At 37.4% G+C, this 26,459-nt stretch overlaps 2 protein-coding genes across 4 annotated transcripts in view; one reads left to right on the top strand and one right to left on the bottom strand.

The window, feature by feature from the left end:
* The window catches only part of cadm2a (cell adhesion molecule 2a), a 1,030,129-nt gene that overhangs the window by 779,033 nt on the left and 224,637 nt on the right, over positions 1 to 26,459 (top strand). The gene's annotated exons all lie outside the window — the stretch shown is intronic.
* Positions 12,001 to 25,149, bottom strand: LOC122352887 (sodium/glucose cotransporter 1-like). Its single transcript, XM_043250630.1, has 15 exons — positions 24,948 to 25,149; positions 24,317 to 24,388; positions 22,677 to 22,781; positions 21,903 to 21,962; positions 21,666 to 21,770; positions 20,687 to 20,792; positions 19,373 to 19,453; positions 19,076 to 19,287; positions 18,169 to 18,304; positions 16,397 to 16,504; positions 16,153 to 16,303; positions 15,906 to 16,074; positions 13,441 to 13,656; positions 12,726 to 12,831; positions 12,001 to 12,423 (listed from the first exon to the last, which is right to left on the bottom strand). The coding sequence occupies exons 1-15, from the start codon at positions 25,080 to 25,082 to the stop codon at positions 12,209 to 12,211; spliced, it is 1,977 nt and encodes a 658-aa protein (XP_043106565.1). The 5' UTR covers positions 25,083 to 25,149; the 3' UTR covers positions 12,001 to 12,208.

The raw sequence follows: 26,459 nt of genomic DNA, 5'->3' as shown, positions 1-26,459 counted from the left end.
CTTTTGGGTCTCTGACAGTGTGTGCCAGGTGTGACCCTGGAGCACGGGAACCTAAACACCAAAAGGTTTTTACAGTTACATTTGTGATCTCTTTGTCTGGTCTGAGTATATAAGGAAAGTAACAAAACACAACAGAGCGCGATTCTGTAGCCAGATCGGCCCGTAGTGTGGTGTGTGTCCCCATACACCATACTATGTACTTTTCTAAAGACCAGGTATAATGACCTTTTATGTTTTTTTTTTTTTCGTTTTGTGTTATTTTTGTACTGCTGATCAGTTGTGCAAATGTCTATGAATTATACCAATTTGGAAACTATTCTTGCCTGGCAAAATAAACATAAATCTTGGCTTATAATATTGTCTGAAATAACTTTTCTAGTAGGTTAGTGACTTCTGAGGTTTTCCGCATTGTTGGCGTGCTAGGGTGAGTATAATTAATCAGATCAATGATCAATGGATGGAGCTGGGGGCACGTTTTTGAGATCTTGACTTCTGGCCACCAAACTGGCTTAGCATGCTATTACTTAGGGAACGCATAAAAAAATTACTCTTTTTGAGTCTATTGAGGAAATGGCTGCATTAAGGTAAGCGATCTACGGGGTAGCCTCTGACTAAGACCTGGACTAGCCCAGATGTGTTGTGAGTCTGTTCTGGCCAAACAAGGTCTCTAAGCGACCCAGACTCCTAACAAATGATAAGTCAAAACTAAGAAGTATTATAGTTAATTAATGATACAAATTTAATCACAACTAGATTGGAGTCAGATAAAATTATGTATAAGGTCAGTACTACAACTGGAAAAGCAAAAGATTAATAAATATTAGTGATTTTTAAAGAGACGCAAAGAAAAGACCGAACACGCATTAACCTTCCACCAAATCAAATTCAAATTCAAATTTTATTTGTCACATACACAGACATACGTAGTACGACATGTAGTGAAATGCTTTGGGCCATCATCCCATCCACATACAGATACAAGATGGGGGTAGACATGATGGCCTCTGGATTGCGTTCTTCAGGATAAGTTCTTGCTTTGACTTTGGATTGCTGAATATCCATTTAGATCAGTTTCCAGACTAAACTGTGTTCCATAGAGATTCATATGAAAATGTTCACATCCCAGACTGTAGTAATAGGATGTGTAATGTGTGGATGCACAGGTGTGCACCAGGAGATCATATGTTTCGTAAAGTTGCATGAATGAGCACATCATCATCCATTCCTTACTAATATAACAACATGGTGTTAGAAATGGACATACCATGCTTTCCAAAAGATGACAGTCATCCACACCAGTTTGCTAAGAATTTGTAAGTGAAATTGTGAAGGAAAAAAATCCAGATATGTGTTGACAACAGGCAGCTGAAAGAACACGAGTAAGCATGAGTGAGCCCTGGGTTGTGAAAACATGGAAATCGAAAGTTAAACCGAAATGAAACAGAAATCATCACACAAGCAAATATTTAAGATGAATACATTGTACTCAGTAAGAAATACTTAGAGATCACAGACTGTCAGAGAGACTACAGTTGGATCCCAAACTCACATTCCCCTTACCAAAAAGTAGTACTTTACGTTTATTTACTTCAGTAAAACTAAAAGTGGACTGAATTAGCCCAGTTAAGTATAAAAGTTTAAAAGTATAAAAGTTTATTTTTAATTATACTTAAAGTATAACAGTAGTAAACTTTGAGTACAATCACTGATGGAGATTTTTTATATTTTATATAAAATTTAAGTATAAAATTACCATTACCAGGTGGTCAGTGTTTGATTTAGGTGGGCTCTTGACCCTTGTGTTTGGTTGTGTTTTATCAGGGAGTTCAATCGTGCAGCGGACGCACTTTCACAACAACTTCCCCAGGGAATGTTTTTTTTTTTCTGAAATGATCCAGCTGATCTGGAGTCAATTCAGCGAGTTCAGGTAGACCTGCTTCTCTCGAATCCTCCCATTGCCAGCTGTTCTATTCACTACGCAAATATGCATTCCCTGGTCGCACAGACTCTATGCAAGGTCAGGAAAGATGATGAACAGGTCTTTTTGGTTGCGCTATAATTGGTTTTCCAAACTCAATCTCCTTACGACTGCCCCTCCCTAGTGCATTCCTCTGAGGAAGGACCTCCTTTCGCAAGGGCTTGGCACCAAATGGCACCCGTATCCAGACATCTGGAACCTCCATGTGTGGCTCCTGGTTGGGACACGGAAGACATAAGTGATTTACCACAAGCTGTGGAGAACACTATTACCCAGGCTAGAACACCCTCTACAAGGCAGGCTTATGCCCTGAAGTGTAGTCTGTTCAGAAACTGATGTTCTTCTTGTAGAGAAGATTCAGAAGGTGCATGATCTGTGTAGTGCTCTCCTTCCTGCAAGAAAGATTGAAGCGTAGGCTGTCACCTTCCACCTTGAAAGTGTATGTGGCTGCCATTGCAGCCCATCACGATGGAGTAGACAGCTGGTCTTTGGGAAAGCACAATCTCGTTGTGAGGTTCTTGAGAGGTGCCAGAAGGTTAAATCCTGCTAGGTCACCCCTAGTGCCCATGTGCGATCTCTCGGGTTTCCTGGCTGGCCTTCAGAGAGGTTCCTTTGAGTCACTGCAGTCAGTTGAGATTAAGTTCTTGTCTGCTAATACAGCGTTCCTGACCACACTCACTTTTAACAAGATGATCGGGGACCTCCAGGCATTTTTGATGAGCGAAGAGTGCCTTGTGTTCGGGCTGGCCTACTCTCATGTAGTCATGAGACCCCAGCCTGGATACGTGCCTAAGGTTAACACCAAGCCCTTGGTGGTGATCAGGTGGTGAATCTGAAAGCATTGCCCATGGAGGACACAGATCCAGCCTTGGCACTGCTGTGTTCCATCAGAGTGCTTTGCATATAGAGTGTTGAAATGAACACTGAAGCAGTGTTAAAACTGATGAGGTAAGAGATTTGTTGAGTGATAATTTTGTCCATTATTGATGACACCTGATGTTAACAAGCAAAATCACCATTACAATGGCAAGTGTTGTAGTGTTTTTGTGTAAATTATTATTTATCACAGTAAAATAGGTACAATCTTATGCAGCAGAATTAATAATAACACCAAACTTAAAGGCGCTCGTCCAGCAAGTGCTCAGCCGTATTAATATTAACTCTACAAAATGAATTTCCTTAGCCTTAGAAAAACCATATTCCTCCCGTGGTTGGCTAAGCCAGAGTACTACATCAGTTTTGTAATGAAATCAAGCAGTTTAAGTGACGTTAAAGTGTGAGCAATGAACACAGCAACGAATTCAAATGTGAATATATACACAGGTTTATTTATTTACACAAAAGGGGAAAAACAAAACATCTAACTAGCGAAAAACGGACGTTAACGAACAATACATGAAACACAAAAGCAAGAAGGAATGAGAAATGTAGACAAGTAAAGAGTTACAGTGATAAATCAGCTGAACAGCTGCATCTGCATCGACTTGCAGCTTGAGCGCAGCTAAAGTGAATCAGATACTTACAGTTTTGAAGGGAGCACGAATCCGATCCAGTTGTGCTGAGAGAGAGAAAGAGTTTCGTGTCCTTTTTGGTTGCAGCATTCGAGTGTGTCTGACGGTTTTCAGAGTCCCGAAGTGGTTGACTAAACTAGACGAACTTAGCCAAGTAAACTGCCAAAGAAAGCTGTCTCGAAGGGGAAGACAGGTCTTGAAAAGAGAGAGAGTGTGACCACGGGAAGGTCCCAATGAGCCATGATTCCTGGGCACACAGGTGTTTTATCTCCTGGGGTTCCACCTTGAAGAGTTCAGTGATCCAATGAGAAGAATCCGGTTTTAAGCGCGAAACATGATTCTTTGTTTTAACTTTGTACATTTGCATTTATATGACCACCTGCATGAGTGTGCTTCAGGAGTTAAAATAGTTTAGACAAGAAAAAGATATCAATCAATCAATCATTTTTATTTATATATCGCTTTTAACAACACAGGTTGCATCAAAGCACTGTACAGTATAATGTAGAAGAGTACAATGACAGGGATGTATAATGACGAGAGTGACCAATTTCTTATTAAATGCAGTGACAGTCTCTGTAATCAATTCAACGTTAAATCACTAGAAGTTAAGTGTCCCCAACCAAGCAAGCCAGAGGCGACATCGGCAAGGAAACAAAACCCCATGCATACAGAATGGAGAAAAAAATACCTTGGGAGAAACCATACTCAGTTGGGGTCAGTTCCTCTGACCGGACGCCCAGCACTTAACTTCCAGTTCAGTTTTAAACGCAGCTGTGTCAGATAGTGTAAATGACTTAGTGTGTGTGTGTATGTGTGTGTGCATCAGGATCTGGTGATCTGTCGACGGGCGCATCTAGGTTTTCTGGTCTCTGATGAACATAATCGCTGTGTGCTGATCCACCATCTAGTCTGGATACAAACTGTGAAAACAGATTGAGAAAGAGACAGGACTAATATTAGCGTAGATGCCATTCTTTTTACGATGTCACAAGTACATCGTATTTTAGGAGTAGTGTTCCCGGTTCCAGCAAATCTAAGTAATGCAGCCTAAAAATCCTTTAACGGATTTGAATAATAAAAAGTGTGTTGGTGTGTTATGTGTAGGCTAAGTTAAAAAGATGTGTCTTTAATCTAGATTTAAACTGACAGAGTGTGTCTGCTTCCTGAACAGAGTAAGGGAGATTGTTCCAGAGTTTAGGTGCTAGATAGGAAAAGGATCTGCCGCCCGCAGTTGATTTTGATATTCTAGGTATTATCAAATGGCCAGAGTTTTGAGAATGCAGCGGACGTGCAGGACTATAATGTGATAAGAGCTTCGCTCAAGTATTGAGGAGCTAAACCATTCAGGGCTTTATAGGTAATTAATAAGATTTTAAAATCTATCCGATGTTTGATAGGGAGCCAGTGCAGTGTTGACAGAACCGGGCTAATGTGATCATACTTCCTAGTTCTAGTAAGGACTCTGGCTGCTGCGTTTTGGACTAGCTGAAGTTTGTTTATTAAGCGTGCAGAACAACCACCCAATAAAGCATTACAATAATCTAACCTCGAGGTCATAAACGCATGAATTAATATTTCTGCATTAGAGGTTGAAAGCATAGGTCGTAATTTAGATATATTTTTAAGATGGAAAAACGCAGTTTTACAGATGCTAGAAACATGATTTTCGAAGGAAAGATTGCTGTCAAACAGCACACCTAGGTTCCTAACTGATGATGAAGAATTAACAGAGCAGCCATCAAGTGTTAGACAGTGTTCTAGATTATTATATGTGGGGTTTTAGATCCAATTATTAGCACCTCTGTTTTTCTGAATTTAGCATTAGGAATTCATCATCCAGTTTTTTATATCGACTATGCATTCTGTTAGATTCTCATTTTGGTGTGTTTCACCAGGCTGCGCTGAAATATAGAGCTGAGTATCATCAGCATAGCAGTGAAAGCTCACACCATGACTCCTGATAATATCTCCCAGTGGTAACATGTACAGGTTGAAAAGTAACGGTCCTAGCACTGAGTCTTGAGGAACTCCATATTTCACTTTTGAGCGACATGATACCTCCTCATTTAATGCTACAAACTGATAGCGGTGAGATAGATATGATTTAAACCATGCTAAGGTGCTTCCTCTAATGCCAACATAGTTTTCTAGTCTATCCAAGAGAATGTTGTGATCGATAGTATTGAATGCTGCGCTAAGATCTAATAGCACTAATAACGAGATAAAACCCCGATCCGATGATAAAAGCAGGTCATTAGTAACTCTAAAGAGAGCAGTCTCAGTACTATGGTACGGTCTAAAACCTGATTGGAAATCCTCACAGACACCTTTTTTTTCTAAAAAGGAATACAGTTGTGAGGATACTACCTTTTCTAGTATCTTTGACAGAAAAGGGATATTAGAGATTGGTCTGTAATTTACTAAGTCTTTGGGATCAAGATGTGGTTTCTTAATAAGAGGCTTAAGTACAGCCAGTTTGAAGGTTTTGGGAACATATCCTAATGACAATGATGAATTAATAATGTTCAAAATAGGATCTATGACTTCTGGAAGCAAATCTTTTAATGGTTTAGATGGAATAGGGTCTAACATACATGTTGCTGGTTTAGATGATTTAACAAGTCTTCTTCTCCTATAGTGGAAAAAGAGTGTAATTTTTCCTCAGGGGATCTAAAGCTAAATCTGTTGAGAAACTGTAGTTGACGGCTGCATAGTTACAATTTTATCTCTGATGGTATCAATCTTAGAAGTAAAGAAATTCATGAATTCATTGCAGCTATACTCTTGGGGAATATTAGCACCTGTTGACGTTTTATTTTTTGTTAATTTAGTTACTGTACTGAATAAATACCGGGGGTTGTGTTTGTTTTCTTCTAAAAGGGATGAAAAACAATCAGATCTTGCTATTTTTAATGCTTTTCTGTATGACAGGATACTCTCCCGCCAGGCAATACGAAATACTTCTAATTTAGTTTTTCTCCACCTGCGCTCCAGTTTCCGGGCTGCTCTCTTTAGTGCGTGTGTTTTCATTATACCATGGAGTCAGATTGTTTTCTTTTATCTTTTTAAGTGCAAAGGAGCAACTGTATCTAAAGTGCTAGAAAAAGAGAGTGTATAGTTTCTGTTATATCATCAAGTTTTTGCGTCATATTGGATGTGCTAAGGAATTGAGATAAGTCAGGAAGGTTATTTAGAAAGCTTTCTTTTGTGGTGGAAGTGATGGTTCTACCATACTTGTAATAAGGTGCAGAGTTTACAGGTTTAACTATACAGAGTTCACACAAGACTAGATAGTGATCTGAAATGTCATCACTTTGCTGCAGAACTTCAACCATTTTAACATCCATTCCATGTGACAGTATTAGATCTAGAGTATGATTTTGACAATGAGTAGGTCCAGAGACGTGTTGTCTAACCCCAACAGAGTTCAGAATGTCTAAGAAAGCTGATCTTTTTCATTATCAACATGGATATTAAAATCGCCAACAATTAAGACTTTATCTGCGGCCAGTACTAACTCAGTTAGAAAATCAGCAAATTCTTTAATGAAATCTGTGCTGTGTCCTGGTGGCCTGTATACAGTAGCCAGTACAAACATGACAGAAGGTTTATCACTAGCACATGATTCTGTAGATAATGTTATATGCAGCACCAAAACTTCAAATGAGTTATACTTAAAGCCTGCCTTCTGAGAAGTACTAAGAATATTGTTATAAATTGTAGCAACACCTCCCCCTTTACCTTTTAAACATGGCTCATTTTTATAGCAATAATTTTGGGGGGTAGATTCATTTAGAATAATATATTCATCTGGTTTTAGCCAGGTTTCTGTCAAACAAAGCAAATCTAGGTTCTGATCTTTGATCAAATCATATATATAAAGTGCTTTTGTGGAAAGTGATCTAATATTTAGCGAGCCAAGTTTTATTGTTTGCTTATTTGAATTATAGGTAGTTTTAATTTGTTGGACATTAATTAAATTATTGCTTTTGATTTGATTTGGACGTTCTCTGCATATTCTAATTCGGGGAACAGACACAGTCTCTATAGTGTGATATCTAGGTGAAAGAGTCTCTATGTGATGAGAATTAACTGCCTTCTGTGACATGAGGCAGCTAGCAGACGGTCGGTTTAGCCAGTCTGTCTGCTTCCTGACCTGGGCAATAGTTGGTCATGTTGGAGCTATAAGACTATATGCCATATTTCTAGATAGAAGAGCGGCACCACCCCAGGAGGGATGAAGACCATCTCTTTTCAACAGGTCAGGTCTGCCCCAGAAACTCATCTGTTTCAAACTCATCAATTGTCTATAAAGCCTATTTTGTTCTGCGGGCACCACTTAGACATCCAGCCATTGAGTCCCAGCAGTCTGCTGTAAATCTCATCACCCCGGTAAGCAGGTAGGGGACCAGAGCATATTACATTGTCCGACATCGTGCTTGCAAATTCACACACCTCTTTAATATGGCGAAGTCGAACATCATTAGCGCTGACGTGAATATCTTACGAAATTTACGTTTAGCATTAGCCAGCACTTTTAAATTTGACAAGATATCAGATGCTCTGGCTCCAGGTAAGCATTGGACTACGGTGTCTCTATTTTCACGTTCGCATACAATAGAATCGCCAATTACTAGGGCACTTTGATCAGGTTTCTCAGTGGGTGCGTCACTGAGTGGGGAGAACCTGTTTGATGTTCTGATCAGAACGGATGAGCGGTGTATTGACCCGCGACTAGCCCGCCTCACGGTCACCCAATTGCCCTGCTGCAGGGGCTCTGAAGCTGGAACCGAACAATGTACATGATTCACTGTACTAGTCGCATCCAAAGCAGTATTTACAGCCCTCGCATTCTTACTGTCCTCAATTAAAGTTTGGATGCGTGTCTCTAATTCTAAAACCTTCTCTGTCAGCCTAGCTATTTCCCTGCATTTATCACACCTGAATCCCTGATAGCTAACAGAGAAGGATAAGCTATACATGTGATAGACGGTGCAAGTGACGATGCAGGGAGAAGCCATTTACTCACTGTAAGGATTCACTTACCACTCTTGTTTTGATGAGCTTGTGAAAACGGAGCGAACGAGCGCGAGGAACAAATGAACAAGAGCGGAAAAAAGCCCACAATAGGCGCGAAAACGCGGGTGGGAGCGAAAGTGAATCGGCTAACAAGTACTAACCGCCGAGTTTTAGATTAAAGCGAACAAACTAACAGCAGTCTAATTAGTTAGATTAATTTGATAGTATCAACGGTATGTACACTAAATTATATTTGATCGCTAGAGAAGAGGTGATAAATTGAAAAGCATAGCTACACGCAGCTACAAACAAACCAACCTCTCAGCAGACAGGAGCAATCGAGCAGCAAGATAACGGTGGAATGAGACACAATAAAGTACTATACACCATTGTTTAAGAAATAACAAGAGGAGCAATTACATATGAAACATGGCGGGGTTTTGAGTACCTTCACCAATAGTTTCAACAAGAATGCAACAAAGCAGGATACAGTTTGCCCCTGAGGGTGCAGGTGAGGTATAATAGGATAAGAAAAACATCAATTTAATACAAAGTTATACATTTATACAATTTAGGCCCTTCTGTTGTCTCTAAAGGACAGAAACTATGAATTCCTTTGTTAGGACTCGAGTTTCTGGTTTCCTGGGGCAATGTGGCCTTTCTCATTGCCCAAAGGGCCCTTTGAAGTCACGGGGGAGTGAAATTCCCTCCACTATTTGGTTTGGGGGAGGTTTAATTTATACCTTTTCTCTTGTCAGGGATGTGGATTTGACAGGGTACAGGTAGACCAAATGGTGTCGTCTTGGCCTTTCCAAACTCGGCTGGTCCATTTAGTGCCCATTTAGTTGTCCATTCTCTTGCCTGTCTGTGCTTTATGATTTTGGAGGGTTGACCTTTGGCCCGACCATACACATCATCTTTACTAAATCGCAGTATTTGAGAATACATTCACTTCAAAATAATGGCCACTATCCACCTGCATTAGGAAGCTTGGAAGAGACATGATAACATTTTTTAAACTCAGACTGTGTTTGTCTAAAAGAAGAAGTCATATACACCTAGGATGGTTCAGGGTGAGTAAATATGGGATAATTTAAATTCTTGGGTTGAACTATTCCTTTAAGAGCCAGCTCTTTAACCTCCAGTCTGTAAGCAGAATGATGAGGCCAATAAGTGTTATGTCAACTGCAAAGTTTAGGAGCTTCTTTAGATGTGCAGTCATTCGAGGGAACTTTAAGAGCAGTGGTGAGAGAACACAGCCTGAAGAACTCCATCGCTGAATGGTAGGGATGCTTGATGTAAATTTTCCCAGCCTGCGATGACAAACAAAATGCATTTCTATATTGACTGCATTATCCAAATCTGTAGGCAAAATGAAGAGGATCCAGCAAGGGTCTTTCAGGTGGGGCAGCACTAGTTTTTCAAATGATTTCATGACCATAGACATTAGCTGGTCAGCACAGGGTTTCAGACAGGCTGGTGTAACACAGTCTGGGCATGGTGCTCTTCTGCTTCAGGAAGACCAGGCTCACATTATCTTCTAAGTGCAGGTGTGGGGGAAAGAGGGGTTGCAGGTAGTGTTAATGGTTGTGTGGAGAGGTGTTCAGAGCAAATGTGAGGTATTTTTTTTAAACTTGCAATAAAACCCATTCATATTGTCTTCCAGTTGATAGGGCTAACCCTAATCCTAATCTAATCATGAGATTCTTGCACAAGTCTTGAAAGTAGACAAAGAAAACACTAACAAATGAGGGGAAGAAAATGAAATGAGGGGAAGAAAATGTTGTTACATAATTGTGCATTGCAAAAGTAAGTGAATCTTTTCTTTTAATATCTGGTGTGGCCCATTTTGCAGCAACAACGGCAGTTAAAAAACTTATCACTGATCATTCTTGCTCAACATCTTTTAGGCATTTAGCCCATTCCTAAGTATAGAACCACTTCAACTCTGTGATGTTGGTGGGTCTCCTGCTGTGAACAGCTTGCTTCAGGTCCTGAACATTAATTTTGTTCTTCTTGAACCATTCTTTGGTAAAATAATTTGTGTGCAGACTTTTGTCACGGTTTTGCCACCACCCAATCACAGCGATCTCCTTTACCACAGTTCTAACTAGCCACACCTGCACCTCATCAGCCAATCACCACAAGCACTTTATTAGCACACATCACAGTTCAGTCAGTGTCTGGGCATGTATATATGAAATGGATGCTCTTCCTTGCGTCTATGAAGAACTGATGAAAGACTTACTTCACTACTTATCTCTTGTGATTCTCTCCATGTCCCAGATGCCTCCAGTATCTACGCCAACATTCTCTGTGATTGTGGTGTGTGTTTCAAGGATCTTCTTTGTCTTCCCTGTATTCCTGATTCCTGGAAACGATAAGAATTGAACTCCGTATTGTTGTGATTCCAGTCAATGACTACCTAAGGACTATATACTTGCCTGATTCCTCTGTTATAAACTTTCCATTGCTCATCTGTGCAAATAAACCTTGTTTATCATTTTACCTACTTCCTGTGAATATGCTTCCAATGCTTTACAATTTTCCCCTGAGACTCATTTTTTTAGACAAATGTCTCTATGTTTTACTTCATTAGGTAAAAATTCTAATGCTTCCCATTTAAAATAAACCAGAAAGTTCTACTTTTGTCTCATCTGTCTATAGAACATTTCCCCATTAGCCTTTTAGTTTGTCAACATCATCTTTAGTAAGCTGCAGCAATGTTCTTTTTGGACAACACTGACTTTCTCCTTGGAACTCTGCCATGTGTACCATGGAAACACAATCTGGGCCTGGTCCTTTTTCCTCTTCTGCTTCTAAAAGAACCTACAGCACATCATCTTTCTGATCTGAAGTGCGGGTGTGGGGCCAGCCATTGTTGTTTAGTGTCCTCATGGTGTACTTGTGAACATTAACATCATCCAGTGTGAGAGACCTTTAGTTGATTAGAATTTACTTTGGGGTTCTCAACCTCAAAGACTATTACAAGCCTTTTGGAGTGATCTTTGTTGGTCAAAACTAATTGTGGAGTTCAGACTCTTTAAATATGGTTTTGTAACATTTTCTGAGGTCCTCAGTGATTTTCCTTTTGATTATTCCAAGATTAAATTCCACAGACATGATCAGATTTTAATAGGTCTCTGTTCTTCAAATAAAACGGGCAGGCCATGACACCAGTCATGGTGACCAGTCATTCCACTAAATGAAAACACCTCAGAGGATAGTATCTGTATCAACTGTATCAAGGTTTCACAAACTTTTAAGCTTCACAAACTTTGTGTGTATAAATATATAATAAACACACAAATATATAAAAACACAAAAACTACAATGATCCTTTTTTTTCATTTACAAAAAAATATAAAATTACAGAGTACATGTAATGTCAAAAAAATATAAACATTAATACATAACATTTGTATATACTTTTTGTAAACAAATCAGTTTTACTTACAATAAAATCAAAACTTACCAAATAGTACTACCAAAAAAAAAAAAAAAAATTTGTGGCACAGAAAAAGGCTTTAGGTCTTGTTTAAAATTTAATTAAATTTTTTTTATTGTACTTCCTGCCATCAAATCAAAAACAAGTAACCAACTTGTAGCCTCTTACAATCAGATTTAATATTTTTAGCTTGTTGTTACTGATAAGGTAACATTGATGTCCACATAATACAGCTAAACTGATGTGATCTTAGCCAAAGAAACCATGGAAGAACACACAGACGGTGAGGAGGATTATAGCGTTAGCGTTGACCACGTTTCTCCATAGAGGTTTCTCACTGGTGTCTGTGAGCTGCCTATTGAACTCTGCCTCCTGTTCTTTAGTCAGTGTAGCTGTATCGCCTTGATCAAAACCACAGAACCAGTTGTAAGCCTTCTTCAAACAGCTTGGATCCTTGCGCACCTCTATGGGGTTAAGGGGACAAATAAAAACAGGAGGTAATTTATTTATTTTTTTTGTATGTAGTATGTAATCATGTTTTTGAAATGTATTATGTGCACACCAGGATTTCCACAAATAAGGCATGCAGCTGAATCAGCGTCCTTTGTTTTTCTAGAAAATCTAATCAGCTAACTATGACCTTAACCTAATCTCAGCATGAGACATCATATTCACAGTCCATTCACTGAGCTATGTGATGCATATTGCACACAACTATAGAGAGAACTCTCTTATGGTACATTTTCAGTGGATCATGTAGATGCACCTTCTTTTTGCATAGAATCTGAGTCCTGATTGTCAGTCCATTCATCTGCTTCCAGATCAATCCTCTCCTCAGTGCTGCTCCTCAAACTCCAGCAAAGCCTGTACAGCTGTGAAACAATACAGGGCCACAGAATGAGGGTCCATGACAAAAGAATTGTCGTTAACCCTTATTTTAAGGTGTCCTTGTTACACGTGACTAACTTATTACATGTACTATTATAATAAAAAATAATTATATATAATTATGCAAGTAACCCCAAACCAAACTCTAATCCTAAACCTAACCATATAGTAACATGCAGTTAATTATTATTACTACGCGGTAACAAGGACACCTTAAAATCAAGTGTAAATGAAATTGCTTTTCTATTTAAATCTGCTTTTAATAATGTTATGCTGATGAATCTATATATAGTCCATTTACCTTGTGTGTGAGGTTGTTAAATAAAGCTATTATAATTGAGCATCAACTCAACATATTAGAATGATTTCTGAATGGTCATGTGACACTAAAAACTGGAGTAATGACTGTTGAAAATTCAGCTTTGCTTAAGAGGATTAAATTACATTTTAAATTATTCAGATACAAAAGTAGTTGTTACTGTATTTTTGATCAAATGCAGTTTTGAGCATAAGACAATTCATAAACATTAATTCAAAAACATTAATAAATCATAAATATCCTTTATAGTTTAGTTATAAGAAGAAGAACTTACATGTTTTTCATCAATGGGCTTGGTCATGAGGGAGATGGTCACTATTACTGTACATGACAGGCCAAAGCTGATGAGGGCAAAATAGAGGTAGTGCACACCACAGATGATTGTAGGACAGTTACTGGGATTCACGCAGCTGCCTGTACCATAGGCAAACTCTGTTATCATACGTGCCAGACCCACCAACAGACCAATACACAACCCATAGAAAGCACCCTGTGAAGAAACATCAACATCATGTGTCAGAAAATATACAATAACAATTCTGATGACAAACTTAATGCTCGCTTAGGCTCAGGTCCAGACATTTGTAACAACTTTGAAAAGCTTGAAATTTAATCATTAAAATGTTGCTTGTATGTTCTCTTTCATCATCTTGTGTTCAAGATCCACCTATAGCAAAAGTTTTTATGCCTAAACTATAAACTTTTATGCTAAAATATAAAACCCCTACATGTGCTACCTTTCCTCTGTTGACATTCCTTTCTCATGATCTCTGCATAGCTCAGCTGAAGTTTAGGTTAGTTGTGGTTGCATCCTGAGCCACCCATTCTATCTCTTGGCTTCAGGTTGCCTGCCTATTGTCTTACCTGCTCACCTTTTTTCAGTTTTTCACCGGTTTGGACATGCTAATGATACTCAGCTCTAGATTTCTTTGCAGCCCGGTAATACACACCCAATTGAGAAACTGATGGAATTCCTAGTCGATATAAAAACTGGATGATGAGTAACTTCTTGATGTTAAATTCTGAAAAAACTGAGGTGCTAATTATTGTACAAAAATCCCCATGTGTAATAATTCAGCACACTGTCTAACACTTGATGGATGCTTTGTTAATTCTTCTTCATCCATTAGGAACCTAGGTGTACTCTTTGACAGCAATCCTTTCTTTGAAAAACATGTTTCTATCATCTGTAAAACTGTTTTTCCATCTCAAAATATATCCAAATTACCACCTATGCTCTCAATATCAAATTCAGAAATGTTATTTATGCGTTTATGACCTCAAGGTTATATTATTCTAATGCTTTATTGGATGGCTGTACTGCACGCATGATAAATGAACTGGTCCAAAACACAGAACTAGGAAGTATGTCCATATTAGCCTGGTTCTATTAATACTGCAATGGCTCCTTATCAAACATAGGATAGAATTAAACATTTCTGAATGGTTTGTCTCCTCAGTACTTGAGTGAGCTCTTATCACATTACAGTCCTGCACATCCACTGCATTCTCAAAACTTTGGCCATTTGATAATACTTCAAAATATGAAAATATCCTTTTCCTATTTAGCACTCCCTTTAGATCTCCCTAACACTGGTCAGGAAGCAGACGCACTCTATCAGTTTAAATCTAGAGTAAAGGTACATCTTTTTAACCTAGCCTACACATAACATACTAATACACTTTTATTATTCAAATCTGTTAAAGGATTGTTACGCTGCATTAATTAGATCAGCTGGAACCAGAAACACTGCTCATAAAACACAGTGTACTCATTATAACGTGAAAAAGAATGGCATCTATGCTAATATTAGTCTGTTTCTTTCTTATGTTTCTCAGTTTGTATCCAGATCAGATGGTGGATCAGCATCCAGAGATGACGTTCATCGGAGACCAGAAAACCTAGATGAGCCCCGTGGTCAGATCACTGAAACCAGACGTGCACACACATACACACACTATAGTCCTTTGCATAATCTATCATAGCTGTGCCTTCAGAGCAAAAAAACGGGTGGCTCTCAAAACAGTGAAGCGCTTATGCTAAGAGAATCCACGGCCACTTCCAGAACAGAGGTGACTCGCAGTGCATGTGGCATCCAAGCGGCACCAACTACAACTTCATCTGTCTGTGATGGTGACACATTCCGTCCAGATGTGGTGAATGACTTCTATGAACGTTTTGAGGCACAGAATAACACAACGGTGAAGAAGTCTCCCTCATACTAACGACCCTGTACTCTGCTTCACAACAAGAACAAAGAGATGATTGTTGACCTTAAGAGAGCACAGAGTGACCATTCTCCACTGTCCATTGAAGGATCCAGGATGGAAATTGTCAAAAGCACCAAATATAGCACCAGGTCATGGAGAAACATTGTCTCATTTCACTATGTACTGCACAGCTATATGTAGTTGAAATGACAATAAAAAGCCACTTGACTTGACTTGACTTGATTTGACACTTGTCATTTACTTTAACCTTTTCAAATTTTATGAATTATCATTTTAGGTTCAAGTGTGTGTACAGATTTGGAAAAGAGTACAGATGTTTCTAAAGCATGCAGTGTTATCTGCTGTTACACATTTTTCAGCATGTTGTCAACAGACTGTTAGCATCATTCAGCACATTGTCAAGCTAACAATGTACAGTCAATTTTTTTATTAAAAAACAAAAAACTTTATTCAATACAATTTTAATACTTCAAACTTCCAAAATTACTATAATGAAATGCAACTTACTGGTTCATTGACTCGCTTCCAGAAAATAGCAAGAATGAAGACAGCAGCGATAGGTGGAGCCAGATAACTGGTGATGGACTGAGTGTATTCAAAGAGCTGCCCGCTCTGGGCCGACTGAAGAATGGGGATCCATGCAATACTCACACCAATCAGAAACAGCATAAATACCCTGGACACATAAACATGAGCCTATTAGAGCATATTTACCTTAGCTAGAATATCCAACACAAACAGACATTAAACACACCTCCCCGCGATCATGAGTTCCTTTTCTTTGGCTTTGGGGCGAATCTTGGTGTAAATGTCTATGGTGAAGAGCGTGCTTGCACTGTTAAAAATGGAAGTGAGTGAACTCATCAGAGAGGCCAACATGACAGACAGCATCAACCCTCTGAGACCTTCGTAAACAAACACATATCAGTTTAGAAACATATCACCAAACAGTCTATTAGAAATGTAAAAGTCAGAAATACAAAAAGATTATTCTTTACCATTTGGCAACAGATCCACCACTAGTTTTGGATAAGCAATATTACTGCAGCCTACACTGGTACCACAGTAGTAGTTACACTCAGCTGGATCGACACATGCAATCTCATCTGATACAAACAAACACAAAAATGTCAGTTTTTTTACCACTGACTGACCTTCTGCTGCATCTTGCATACAAAAAGAAAAATTCCTGTGCGTTACTTTCAGATTGTCAGAATTTCTAATCATACCACATACTATATCCTTATTCCACTGTAATTGTTATGTAATCATGAATTTCAGATTTGTCCTTCCTGAATTATCATACAAAACCAGTGTTATTTTACTATTTGTACACTAATGAGTTCCCAAATTTGACTCATTTGAATGTCTTGTTTTGTGTGTTTCTGCGCCCCTTTCTACTGCAGTGGCTACAGTCTATAGACCTCCTATGACAAAAAAGATAATCTTTTTATCTTTTTTTTTCAGATATATTGTCTTCAAATTTGAGAGAATTCTTAGGTAATTCTTAGGTAATTTCAACATTCACATGGATATAAAAGACCCAATAACACAATAACAAAAGACCTTTGGCTTTATTGGAGTGCTTTGAGTTAAATCAACTTGTGGAGTGCCCTACACCTGACAAAGGCCACACCCTAGACCTATTGGACATTGGCTCCCTTGATATCACAATCTGTTTCTTTTATATGTTCTGCTACTTGTTAGAAGTTTTAATCAAACAAGTTGTTTAAGAATCATAACCTCTTTACAGTGTTTTAACACCAAAAAAGATATATGTAACAACATTATCAATACTCATACTTCGGCTGCATCTTCCGTGAATTTTTCAGAATTTTCCAGTCTCTCTGTTATAGGGTCTTAAAAATGATAGACAACTTCCAGAGTTTATCAGTTTCCATTTTGTTTGTTTAAATCTTGTTTTGGTTCTATATGTCCTGCTGTTTTGAGTATTATCAATTACTCTTTGTGCACTGGCGTTGTGCTATCTGCACTTAAAATTGCTGCTGTCACCCCAGCACCAAAAACTAACAACATGGACTTCGTTAACCTGAATCGTCCCATCTCCAATCTATAATCTATGCTTGTCTTTTTTCTTTCTTAATGTTTTACGAAGATGAAAAAATGGATGTCTGAAAATTTTCTCTGTCTAAACATTGACAAGAACGAAATAATGCTTATTGGTTCACCTCACCAGTCCATGACTTTGCTTTACAGTTCCAAAGTAAACAAAAAAAATCTGGGGGTGATATTTGGCACCAACATAATATTTGAACTGCATTTTTGTAATACAGTCAAAGCATTTTTTTTCATCTTTGAAACATTGCAAGTACGTCCCATGTTGAATTTTGTGTTCTTGCATATTGTTTGTTGTAATGCTTTGCTGGCTGGAGTTTCAAAAGCTACACTAAGTAAATTACAATTGGTACAAAATTCAGCTGACACTGACTAGAACCACTGCAAGGGAGTACATTATACCTGTCTTAGAAAAACTGCACTTCGTGTTAGTTTTTGTATTGATTCTCATGCTCATTTATAAAGTCTTGAATAAGGTGGTTCCTCAATATTTGATTCCTTGATAATCTATTAGCTACTGCCAATGTTTGCTTACATTTTGTATGCTTGTCTAAGTAGGTAGGTGTTAGCTAATATGTGTTACTAGCACATTCTATGATAAATAATTCTTCATGCAAAACTCTGGTTCTCTGAAACTATGATTGCTTTATCTCACTCAGATCACTCACCCAGAATGGTGCCAGTTTTTCCTCACCTGTGTACAGCACTCTGCTGATCATGCCAGGGAAAACCATTAGGAACATGGGCAAAAGTTTGAGGTAACCACATAGAATGCACCCTGCTTTCACATGAGACAGGTTCTTGGCAGACAGACAGCGCTGCACAATCACCTAAAACAATGAGAGTTTGTGTAAAAACCCAATGTTCAGAGTTGATAAGTTCAGTTACTAGCTAGTTTACACAGATAAGTGTATTGAAAGTGCCCCTTGGTGCTTCAATTGCGAACTTTGAGAGCAAGATCTAAAAGAGCAATTTCTCTAAAGGTCTGCACTGGCTCTTTATGGCCCACTTGTACATGTACATGGGTATTTTTATAAACAGAATCTTTCTTTCTTCCATTCACATTAAAATGCAAATGCATTTAAAACTCTGTCAACAGCATGGCAAACCAACAGGTGGAGATATAATCTGGTGATATAACCTTACCAATAAAGAGTCCTTCTAAAATGCATATACAAAAATATGTACATGGTCTTAAACAGTAGGCCATACATACTTGTACCAGCTCTGCAAAAAGCATCAGCAGTGTACACTTTTAAATAGAAAAAGTTTTTAAAAACATTTGAGACCAATGCTTTAGAGCACTGGTCTCATAGCTCTGCAGAGTTTAGCTCCAATCCTTATCAAACACACCTGAATATCAAGAACAATAACTATAGATAACTATTATGACAACTATATTAATGTTCCTACCAATTCACATTAGTGATTACTATAACTGTGTGTTGCAGTTTTGACATCTGCTGAATTAAATGCTCAAGCTCTTTAGAATTCTGATTTACTGTCAATGTTTTGTTGATCAGTTGAACAAAATGTTCTGAAAATGTCTCTGACCGTTCTTCTGTGTTGTGGTGTGGTATGTATAGTAAATAGATCAGTACCTGGTCAGCGCACCAGTACCAGATGGCCTGGATAGTAAGACCAAAGACCATTCCAGGCCAGGGCAGATCACCAGTGATGGGGTCTCTGAAAATGTGGAAGGAGTCTGTACGAGGAGTGTAGCACTCTTCACTGATGTTTACACCCACCACTGATGGGATCGCAGTCATGTATCTGTCTTTAAGGTTCTCATAGCCTCCCACCTCATTAAACGCTAAAAGAAAATAGTTTATGTTAAATCAAGTAAACACTGATCAGTGTTCAAAGTGTTTAAATGACAAAAACGTGAACAGACATACCAAAGCCTGTAAGAATGAATGATCCGACAACCATGATAATGGTCTGCAGAGTGTCGGTGTAGATGACTGCAGCTAGACCACCTGTTGAAAAAACAAGAAATTTTATTTATGAAAATCAACTGAGCAACTGAAAAGAAAAATAATGTTCTTAGAAATGCACTCTTGACGTTCATGTTGATTTCATTTAAAAATAATTGTTCATAACATTACCAAGAAAGTTTTTCAGTTCAATGATCTTAAAAATATCATGTGGGATCATTATCAAGTAAAACTGAACAAAACTTTCCTTATGTTTTTCACATCCTGCTGTAATCATAAAAAAAAAAAAATTGCATTTGTTTTTATTGTTTTTTTAAGTTTTATCTATTTACTTGATTTATAATTTGACTGTACTGAGATATTTGAAATTACATTTAAAGTTAATAGATATTTTTAAAAGTTTAAATGCATTTCTGTTATAACATCTCGGAAGAGTTTAGCATGGTAATGGACATGACATATTGGTCTTGGCAGGATAGATCTGCTACACTGTTGTTGCTGAATTGCTGCTGCTGTTGGATTTTGGGGACAATTTCTAGCAATTATTGTTGATTTAATTATAGAGATAGATTATATATTACTATCACTCTATTCTTCTATTTGATACTGTTCCGTGCTCAATCTCTGCTGCTGTTGTAGATTACTGCTACTGCTGCAAGCAAGTACAGGAACTTGCTACTGCCAGTGCATATGGTAATACAGTACTGTAAATATTTAAGACATACCACTGCGGCACAAATAGCTTAGAAAATAACCAGTGGCAGATCTATACAGGTGGACTTGGGGAAGGTGTAGGGTTTCAGAGGAACTATGAAAGTCTGCAAAATGCTCATTGGCAGCATATGCAACCAGTCAGCTTCTGCCAAGTAGTTTAAAGCTGTGAATACGATCAGTTACGTTAAAACCTATAAGACATAAGTACTAGAATTTTATGAAACAACTTGGCATATATTTATTTTCCACAGGGGTGAACTAAACTTGCCTGGTCATAAAATATCAAATTTTCTAATATTTTACAAGACCTTTACCCACAGTAATGAGTGAATGAAATATATTATTTACTTACTTTTCTTTTCAAGAAAGCAATTATTTTACTCCTCTACAATATCAACACAGTTGTATCACCATAACATTTTTTGAATATATGCTCTCTATATGAACTTTAATTCAGAAATAGTTTGTGATTTTGTGATAAAGTGAGAGCGAACCACTTATGTAGAATTTGTAACAGTGTAATGTGTCAAATTAAAGTGTTCAGAATTTAAGTAAAAATACCTGTTACTGTATAAAGAGATGTAATGAGCAGCAGAATAACAACAGCCAGATAAATGTTTAGTCCCAGAGCCTGGTTGATGAAAATGGCTCCTGCATACATGTCCGCCTAAAAGATTGAAAAAAGGACGTTGTGGTGCATTATCAGACCAGTGTTTAAAGAAGATCTGATGTAAATGAGGCTTGACAGACAGCAGCATATCAAAATAATTTTTTTTAGTCAATATAAAAAAACTGTAAGACAAGAAATTTCTTAACGCTAAATTCTTTATAAATTATTGGACCTAAAATGTAATATCCCAGAATGCTGTCTAACACTTGAGGGCTGCTCTGTTAATTCTTCTTCATCAGTTAGGAACCTAGGTGTGCTGTTTGATAGCAATCTTTCCTTTAAAAACCATGTTTCTAGTATCTGTAAAAATGTGTTCCTCTTCAGGAACTCGAGCCGGGTCGATGCGGCGTCTTGTTCCTTCAAGGAACCGCGATGTTACATATGTAACCTGGAGACATTTTTTCCATCTCAGAAACATATCTAAACTAAAAAGACCTATGCTCTCAGTGTCAAATACAGAAATGTTAGTTCTTGAGTTTATGACCTTGAGGTTAGACTATTGTAATGCTTTATTGGGTGGTTGTACTGCACACTTGATAAACAAACTGCAAAACGCAGCAGCTAAAGTCCTTACTAGAACTAGGAAGTATGATCATATTAGCCCGGTTTCTTTGTTATTCCGTTTTTCAGTTCGTATCCAGATCAGATGGTGGATCAGCACTAAGAGATGACCTTGCAATCTGCATTCATAATTATGAATCATTAATCAAAATGCTGCTTAAAATCACTTTCAATTGAGTGTAGCATACACTACTGATGATGTGTCAGAGTATCCTAAGTATTATATGTCAGCTACCTCTCAAAGTACCACACAATCATCATGTGATACCAGTACTTTTCTGTAAGGGTTAAGATAGATTTTGGACTTACAGAGATTTTGGTGAAAACATAGAGAAACAGGGAGAGCACGGAGAGGTAGATACGGATACGCTGCCCCCCAAAGCGTTTCTTCAGATACTCTGGCATAGTCACAACCTGAAGATAAAGATAAATGGTCATAAAATGATAATGCAAGGATAATTTGGATGATTCATTCATGCTGTTTAAGTCAGCAATATTTGAAAAGTTTGTTCTGCAATGCTGATTTAAGAGAAAGAGGAACCATACCCCAGCCTTTATGTAGACGGGCACAAAGAGCCATCCCAGAATAAGCACAACAACAAGAGCCTGAAGAAACAAATGAAAAAGTGACAATGGTATGATGTTTTTAGACCTATTCCCTCAGAGTTGTTACTGTTACTGCTAACTAAATTTAAAGTTACAAAAATATTTTGTTACTTTAAACTGTAATAAAATACAATTTAAGATAAATGTAAACTCAAGAAACAAATGTCTCACTTCTCACTTCTCCTTCCCTTGTTTATTTCTTCCTTTCTGGCTTGTACTAATTTGAACACTGCCTGTGACTTGGTGTTACAAGCACTTACTCTGTCTGTTTGTCTCTCAAAAAAATGAATCGCTTGATGTACTCTCAATTGTAAGTCGCTTTGGATAAAAGCGTCTGCAAAATGACTAAATGTAAATGTGAATGTAAATGTTGCCTTTGGAAATAAGCTGCTGAAATGCTTACAAAATGAGCAAAACTAAAACTCAAAAATATAATATATAAATATATAAAACTGAATAGAAATATAAACAAATAAGAATGACTAAAACTGTAAAAAAATAAATATTTATAAAAATATAATAGTATATGAATAATAAAACAACACTGATTAACTGCATTTAATCATACTTATAATACTTTAAAATCAAAAGTTACTGTCTATTATTTTTCTTTTTAATTAACTTTTACTACTTAAAAAAATATATATATATATATATATATATATATATATTTAGCAACAGACAAAAATCTAAAAATATGCTTTTTAAACATACATTCCACTCAAATCCTCCAATAGCAATACCAGCAGCTGCTCCGGTTCCTGCTATTCCCACAAAATGCACACTTCCGATGTTACTTGCAAAGAGGGAGGCACCAATCTGGTTAGGGGAAAAAGTTTTTTGTTTCGTTAAAACAAAGCCACTTTAGTGCAATTAATTGTATTTCTTAGCTTTTTATTTAAAATACAATTTTATACTTCATGAACTACAGTTAAAATATATTTTAAGCTTCACTTTTATTTGCTTCAAGAACGTTTTAAGTAGCATATCAGTTAATTAAAATACATAACCACAACATTATCACTCTGATAGGCAAATGCCGCTTGCAGGTTTGTAACTTCCGCTGGATTCAAGGGAGGCAAAGTATTCTGGAATGAGGAGGCGGAAGCCGAAGTAGAATCCATATGTGATTGTTTATTAAGAGCAAGGGCAATAATCGTAAAAGTGAGGCAGGCAGAAAGTTGGTAAGGCAGACAGAGAGGCAAACATGTTCAAGGGAAATCCAATAAGCAGTAGTCAGAAAACAGGCAATGGGTCTATACCAGGTTGTGAGTCCAATCAGGCAAGCAGAACAGTAGGGCAGAGACTAGAGTCGGTGAACGTAGAAACAGGCATACACAAGGCAGGTAATCAAAATAATAAGAGAGAACTTATTAAGTCAGGTAAACTGGCAATACTTTGCGATGATACTGACAAGGGCTTTCGGTTATAAAGCCCAAAACAGGAAATGAGGGCAGTGGGAGTGGAGCCGAGTCAGTACTCGGTGACGGTTCCTCTGCTGGCGTGGCGTTACATGCATTAACAATACTCAACAAATTTAAAAGAGAAAGCCCCTCCTGAATGTTCAAATTAGTTCAAAAACATGTGAGTGAATTATATATTAAATATTATACTGAGCCTATATTTACCATTAATGCACTAAAATGTCAAAAAGAAGTATGCTTATATTTTATATACTTCATATAACTTCATATACTTTTATATAACTTCAAATAAGCAAGTTAGTAGTACAATTATACTATAAATTTAAGCGCATTTTTAGTACTTTCTTTTCACGTGGGTATTAACTCTGATACTGTTTGACTGGCAATCACCATAATAATAAGCTATAAAAATCACTGCTTCTGCATGGTCTAAGGTGCAACTCGAACAATAGAGACAGGAACAATAAACTTCATAATAACAATTGAAAACCTTCAGATTTGATATAAGGGGATAACTGTAGCATGGACCAAAGCTTAACAGTTCCATAAAACTTGCATAAGCAAACCATATCAGTACTTTTAGCTGTAATGAATTATGGGTCACATCTGACATCACTGAATTATGGCCCCATAAAAGATTTGACTTATCCTATCATGATATTAAGATTCTTAATTGAGGGGGGCAGTTAGGGACATTATCATACCATAGCTGTCATAATGTGATAATGCTATTGACAGATATATAATCAACACAGATACAAATGTTTAGCACATTACCACATATATTCACCACATCTGGTGCACTGGTTGATTTATGTAATATATTAAAGAGTAATGTCAGCTTGTCAATGTCCATCATATTCGGAGTACAAAACAAAATGATTTTAATGTTTAATACCGCCATCTTCCATCTTAATCCCATTTACTTACCGGCCACCACACCATACTTCTGCCAGCCAGGAAAAACCCTCCAACTGTGGCTCTATTGGTCCTTACCATTGCCTTTGAACAGAAGGAGCCAATCAATTCATTAGACAAAAGTGAATGTAACTTTAGCATCATAAATATTTCATAATAACATCTCATTTGGTTTATGGATTGATGCTTAAATGGCTTTGTTTGTTGTTAAATAAAATATGTTTAGATTTAAATATGTTTTAATATTATATGCATTTTAGATGGAATTTTTTTTTTTTCAGGTAGAAAAATATGGTGTTATCAAGAAATACTAGAAATGTCCATACTACCTTGTAAATAATTAAGTCGTATTGAGTCAAAAAAATCATTAATAGCTACATATAAAATACTATAAAACAAATGATTGGAACAATTAATTGAAAAAAGCTAAATGCAAAATAAAATTATATTATTATATATTATTATATTATTTTTTATGGAATTTTGCCTTTTTTGTAAAATAGCTTGCAAAAATATATTGTATTATATTATAACTTTCTGCAAAATCAGTCTTCATTATCATTCTGTTTTCATACTTATCTTATACAGCCATTTATGTACATTTATACTGTATGTTCATGCAATATTAACAATTCAGTCTTACCCATATTCCCACAGCCAGAACCACCAGAAAATATATAACAATCACCGAGATGTCTGCTGGATTATTAATCTGTATGGTTACATTTTTTCTGTTCTCACTGCGAGTCCAAGAGAATACAAAATATTCTTCACCCATTTTGCTGATGTTTAAAAGACCAGTGGAACAAAAGACTGCATCCCTCTTTAACACAACCGGATCAAATGCTCAGCTCTACGTGTGTGAACGTATGTGCATATTTATGCGTTATATATGTGCATCTAGAGATGGGTGTGTCCTTGATAATATGTTATGCAAGCACACCTGAGTTCCCACAAAAATCTGAGACTGAAAATCATTGATTAAGTTGTATAGCAGGTGCATAGCAAAAGAGTCTTTCTATGAAAGTGTACGTGGGATATGAACAATAAAATAAAAAAATAAAAAAATCTATAAATTTTGTCATTTTCATAAATATCTGTGCATTTTTGCTGGTAATGTTTTTTTTTCCAAAGTAAATTCATTATTCTTTTAAAATCATTATTTTCAATATATTAGTAACCCCTCACAAACCTTTCTTCGCCCCAATTAAACACCACGACATGGACACCTGCCATGCATTTTATAAATAATTTTTATTTAAATTTATTTAAAATTATTTTATAAATAGTTTTATTTAAATTAACTGTAGCCCTCACACTCTCTGTGTGCTTGCTGACCTCTACCACTCTCTATATTATAAGTAGAGTATTAAGTAGTATTAAGTAGAGTGACAGAAAATACTTTAAAACTACTATTAACACATCTTACCTATTAATGTTGTTCCCTATCAAAAGCTACTCTCGATGCTGCACTGAATGCGCTAATGAGAACGTCTTTTGTTCGACCGGTTGTTGAAGCATGTGTGTCAAACACGCCAAAGTTTGGCTTATATAACCTCGGTCAGGTGACGTCACCCGATCACGAACACCTGGAGGTTATAAATTGATGTGACGCGGAAACATCCTCAGGTCTTTTGTCTTCAAGGACCGCATTGTGTGTGAGTGTGTGTGTGAGGAGGAAAAAAATATAAAATATATATATAAAAAAACGATAGTGAAACTAATATGACGCATCAAGAAAGGAGATGCTTGCCTCCGTGCCAGAGGCAGCTCTCCGATGACGTACTTTTTGTTTCGAGTGCTTGGGGGAATAGCAGGCTCGAGGGCGAGCACTGTGATTTGTTTTCTATCAAGGTGCTTCACGCTCGCCTCGCCTTTTTTAAAGGAGGATCGAGTGGATCGAGGTGGTAACTCACGCAGTCGAAAGATTAAATCTAGACTGGCCCCAGGAGCGAGAGACCCCCAAGCACTCGAAACTAGACGACAGATTTCTGTCGGGTGGCCGGGGGGAGGGGCCTCAGCGACGGTCTCTCCCCTTCTTTGGCGATCTCCACGAGGAGTTGATGCGCTCGTGGAGTAAGCCTTATTTATCCCGTGTCTTCGTGCCATCGACGTTAATACCGTCGCCAATAGGTTTCGGGAGGTGAAACGCTAT

The sequence above is a fragment of the Puntigrus tetrazona genome, chromosome 10, assembly GCF_018831695.1.
Source record: "Puntigrus tetrazona isolate hp1 chromosome 10, ASM1883169v1, whole genome shotgun sequence".
In the NCBI taxonomy this organism is placed as follows: Eukaryota; Metazoa; Chordata; class Actinopteri; order Cypriniformes; family Cyprinidae; genus Puntigrus; species Puntigrus tetrazona.
The sequence above is the reverse complement of the archived record's forward strand: the minus strand, read 5'-3'. Positions and strand labels throughout refer to the sequence as shown.

Bases quoted from the DNA above. Each gene is read 5' to 3' on its own strand.
- LOC122352887 (XM_043250630.1), bottom strand. From the start codon at position 25,082: ATGGGTGAAGAATATTTTGTATTCTCTTGGACTCGCAGTGAGAACAGA. The intron at 20,793-21,665 runs GTAAGTCCAAAA...TCAATCTTTTAG, and splicing joins ATGTTTTCACCAAAATCTCT to GCGGACATGTATGCAGGAGC. The intron at 12,832-13,440 runs GTAAGTTCTTCT...ATTGTTTCACAG, and splicing joins AGCCCATTGATGAAAAACAT to CTGTACAGGCTTTGCTGGAG.